At 59.7% G+C, this 3,985-nt stretch overlaps 1 protein-coding gene across 1 annotated transcript in view; it reads left to right on the forward strand.

Moving 5' to 3' along the window:
* The first annotated feature begins 615 nt into the window (after positions 1 to 615).
* Positions 616 to 3,985, forward strand: part of IRS4 (insulin receptor substrate 4) — a 3,784-nt gene continuing 414 nt past the window's right edge. The window contains 2 exon segments of the mRNA XM_024748480.1: positions 616 to 3,983; position 3,985. The exon segment at position 3,985 is cut by the window's right edge and continues 414 nt beyond it. Coding sequence (XP_024604248.1) covers positions 616 to 3,983; position 3,985 — 3,369 coding nt within the window.

Raw genomic sequence — 3,985 nt, forward strand, 5'->3', positions numbered from 1 at the left:
CCTGGCTTCGGCTTCCCAAATAAACAAACAAACCGTCCCGGAACCTTGCCAGCTCTTCTCCCCTGCACCGCCCAAGACAGCTGCGCAGGCTCCGCCTCCTCCCGCCACCTAGCGCCCTCCCCCAGCCAACCGTGCGCTTGCCCCCGTCGCGGCCCGCTCTCCCGCGTCTCTCGAACTTCTCCCTCCAAACCCCGCCTACCACGCCCGTGCCTCCGTGGACTCCTCATGAGGACCTGCGTGGCGAGAGAGCCCCGCCTGCTCCCGTCGGTCCTCCCGAGGCCCAGAGGCCGGAAGATTCTCCAAGAGGGTCTAGGCGGGATAGGAGGTGGCCCCGCCTCTCGGGCCCACTGCCCCCTCCCTCGCACACCTCTGCTGGCGGCCGCTCGCGCCCCTCCACTGTGTTGGTAGCCGGAGCCACAGCGGCCGCCGCGTGAGGCAGCGGTCACGTGTTGTTTTGCCCGCCGCCGCGCGCTTCGAGTGGAGTGGGCGGGGGCACGGGCCGAGGCGGGAGGGGGCTGGGGCGGGCGGACAGGGGTAAACGGCCTCTTCCCCCAGCCCTCGCTTCCCCGAGCCCCCCCCCTCCGCCCGCTCACCTTAAAACCATCGTGCATCACCATGGCGAGTTGCTCCTTCGCTCGCGACCAAGCGACAAGGAGACTGCGAGCTGCAGCAGCGGCAACAGCGGCAGCTCTAGCTGCGGTGGCGCCCACCCCACTTCTTTCCTCGGGAACCCCGACCGCACTCATTGGGACCGGGTCGTCTTGTCCGGGAGCCATGTGGCTCTCCACGGCCACCGGCTCCCGGTCAGACTCCGAGTCCGATGAGGAGGACCTCCCCGGCGGGGACGAAGTCTGCAAACGCGGCTACCTGCGGAAGCAGAAGCATGGCCACAGGCGCTACTTCGTGCTCAAACTGGAGACCGCCGACGCCCCAGCTCGACTGGAATACTACGAAAATGCCAGGAAGTTCCGGCACAGTGTCCGCGCCGCGGCGGCTGCAGCAGCGGCGGCTGCCTCTGGCGCCGCGGTCCCCGCGCTCATCCCACCGCGGCGCGTGATCACCCTGTACCAGTGCTTCTCGGTGAGCCAGCGAGCCGACGCAAGGTACCGACACCTCATCGCTCTTTTCACCCAGGACGAGTACTTCGCGATGGTGGCCGAGAACGAGTCGGAGCAAGAGAGCTGGTACTTGCTGCTCAGCCGCCTCATCCTCGAGAGCAAGCGCCGCCGCTGCGGCACGCCCGGCGCGCAGCCGGATGGAGAGCCGGCCGCACTGGCGGCGGCAGCGGCGGCGGAGCCACCCTTCTACAAAGATGTGTGGCAGGTAATAGTCAAACCCAGGGGGCTGGGGCACAGAAAAGAGCTGAGCGGCGTGTTCCGGCTCTGTCTTACCGACGAGGAGGTTGTGTTTGTGAGGCTAAATACCGAAGTGGCCAGCGTGGTCGTCCAGCTCCTGAGCATCCGTCGCTGCGGGCACTCGGAGCAGTATTTCTTCTTGGAAGTCGGCAGGTCCACCGTCATCGGTCCGGGGGAGCTCTGGATGCAGGTCGATGACTGTGTGGTGGCCCAAAACATGCACGAGCTGTTTTTGGAGAAGATGAGAGCCTTGTGTGCAGACGAATACAGAGCCCGCTGCCGCAGCTACAGCATCAGTATCGGCGCCCACCTGTTAACCCTGCTGTCCACTAGGAGGCACCTGGACATGCTGCCACTCGAGCCTGGCGGCTGGCTCAGAAGGTCCCGCTTTGAGCAGTTTTGCCACCTCAGGGCCATCGGTGATGGGGAAGACGAGATGCTCCTTGCCAGGCGCTACATAACACCCAGTGAGCCTGTGCCCCACTCCAGGCGAGGAAGACTGCACCTGCCCAGAGCGCGGAGATCCAGGAGAGCGATTTCAGTGCCAGCCAGCTTTTTTCGCCGTGTAGCACCCAGCCCCGTGCGTGGCCCGCACCCTGCAGAAGCCCCCAGCGAGGGAGCTTGCCTGTCTTCTGAAGCACCTGGTCCCGGCTCTGGCAACTCTGGGGAAGAAGGCAATCCTCAGGGAAAAGAGGATCAGGAAGGAAACGGAGGCGACTATATGCCCATGAACAATTGGGGCTCCGGAAATGGCCGGGGCTCAGGAGGTGGACAGGGTTCAAGTGGCCAAGGTTCCAGTAGCCAGAGCTCTGGAGGAAGCCAGTGCTCGGGCAGGGGGCACGGCTCCGGAGGTGGCCAGGGCTCAAGTGGCAGCCAGGGCTCAAGTGGCCAGGGCTCCGGGGGCCAGGGTGCAGGAGGAAACCAGTGCTCAGGAGATGGCCAGGGCACCTCAGGTGGGCATGGCTCAGGCAGTGGCCAGGGAGCTGGAGGTGGGCACGGCTCAGGCCGTGGCCAAGGACCCGGAGATGGCCATGGCTCAGGCAGGGGCAGGAACTCTGGAGGGAGCAAAGGCCCAGGAAGTGGGAAAGGCTCCGAAGGCAATGGTGATCATGGGAAATCTCTGAAGAAAAGATCCTACTTTGGCAAATTAACTCAAAGCAAGCAACAGCAAATGCCACCACCTTCACCACCTCCACCCCCACCAGCTGCAGCAACTGGTGGAAAAGGAAAGTCTGGGGGAAGGTTCCGACTTTATTTTTGTGCTGACAGAAGAGCCACAAAAGAACGCAAAGAAGCCAAAGAAGTTAAAGACACAGAGACCCCAGAAGGTGCAGCTCGGGGTCCCCACAGGGCCAGAGCTTTTGATGAAGATGAGGATGACCCATATGTGCCAATGAGGCCAGGGGTGGCTGCCCCTCTCCCAAGCTCCAGCGATTATATGCCAATGGCTCCTCAAAATGTCTCTGTGTCAAAGAAGCGCCACTCTCGATCACCTTTCGAAGATTCAAGAGGGTACATGATGATGTTTCCCAGAGTGAGCCCACCACCTGCACCAAGTCCTGCAAAAGCACCTGATCCTGACAAAGAGGATGACTCAAAGGACAATGACAGTGACAGTGACTACATGTTTATGGCTCCTGGAGCTGGTGCAATTCCAAAAAACCCCAGAAATCCTCAGGGAGGCTCTTCCTCCAAAAGTTGGAGCTCCTACTTCTCTCTGCCAAATGCTTTTCGGAGCTCCCCATTGGGGCAGAGTGACCACAGTGAGTATGTACCAATGTTACCTGGAAAATTCCTGGGGAAGGGCCTAGACAAAGAAGCCTCATCTAACAGAGGCCCCAAAGATGTAACTTCAAAGCCTTCAGTTGAGGGGTCACTCTCAAAGCCTAGAGATGAGGGATCACCTTCCAAGCGTTCAGGTGATGGGCCCCCCAAGAACAAGACTAAGAGACCTAATCGACTTCCTTTTATTACAAAAGGGAATAAAATCAAGCCAAAACCACAAAAGCCCATACATGAGCAGAAAGAAGCCGACAGCACTAGTGGCTACATCAAGATTGACTTCCCTAAAAGAGGTAGCAATATGCCAGCTCCCTGTATTCAAAGACTGCCAGGTTTGTGGGGCATAATTGCCGACCCCAGACAGTTCGCCTTTTCGAATTATGTGAATGTTGAGTTCGGAGTGCCATTTCCAAATCCAGCAAACGACCTCTCAGATCTTTTAAGAGCTATTCCAGGTGCCAACCCCTTCTCTCTGGACGGTGCTAGGTGGCCACTTCCGCCTCTTCCTCCCAGTGCTACAGGTAACAGTGCTAATGAGGAAGAAGGTGACTACATTGAAGTGATTTTCAACCCAGCAATGACACCAGCCGTGCCTTTTGCTGACAGTGCCATTCGCTACGACGCTGAAACAGGTCGCATCTACGTGGTCGACCCATTTTCTGAGTGCTGTATGGACATTTCTCTCTCCCCCAGCCGCTGCTCTGAACCACCACCTGTAGCGAGGCTGCTGCTGGAAGAAGAGCTCGAGAGAAGACGCCCACAAAGCCGTTCGCAAAGTTTCTTTGCAGCTGCCAGAGCCGCCGTCTCTGCTTTCCCGACCGACAGCCTCGAGAGAGACCTCTCCGCCT

The sequence above is a fragment of the Neophocaena asiaeorientalis genome, unplaced genomic scaffold (genome assembly GCF_003031525.2).
Source record: "Neophocaena asiaeorientalis asiaeorientalis breed wild unplaced genomic scaffold, Neophocaena_asiaeorientalis_V1.1 scaffold41, whole genome shotgun sequence".
Lineage (NCBI taxonomy): Eukaryota > Metazoa > Chordata > Mammalia > Artiodactyla > Phocoenidae > Neophocaena > Neophocaena asiaeorientalis.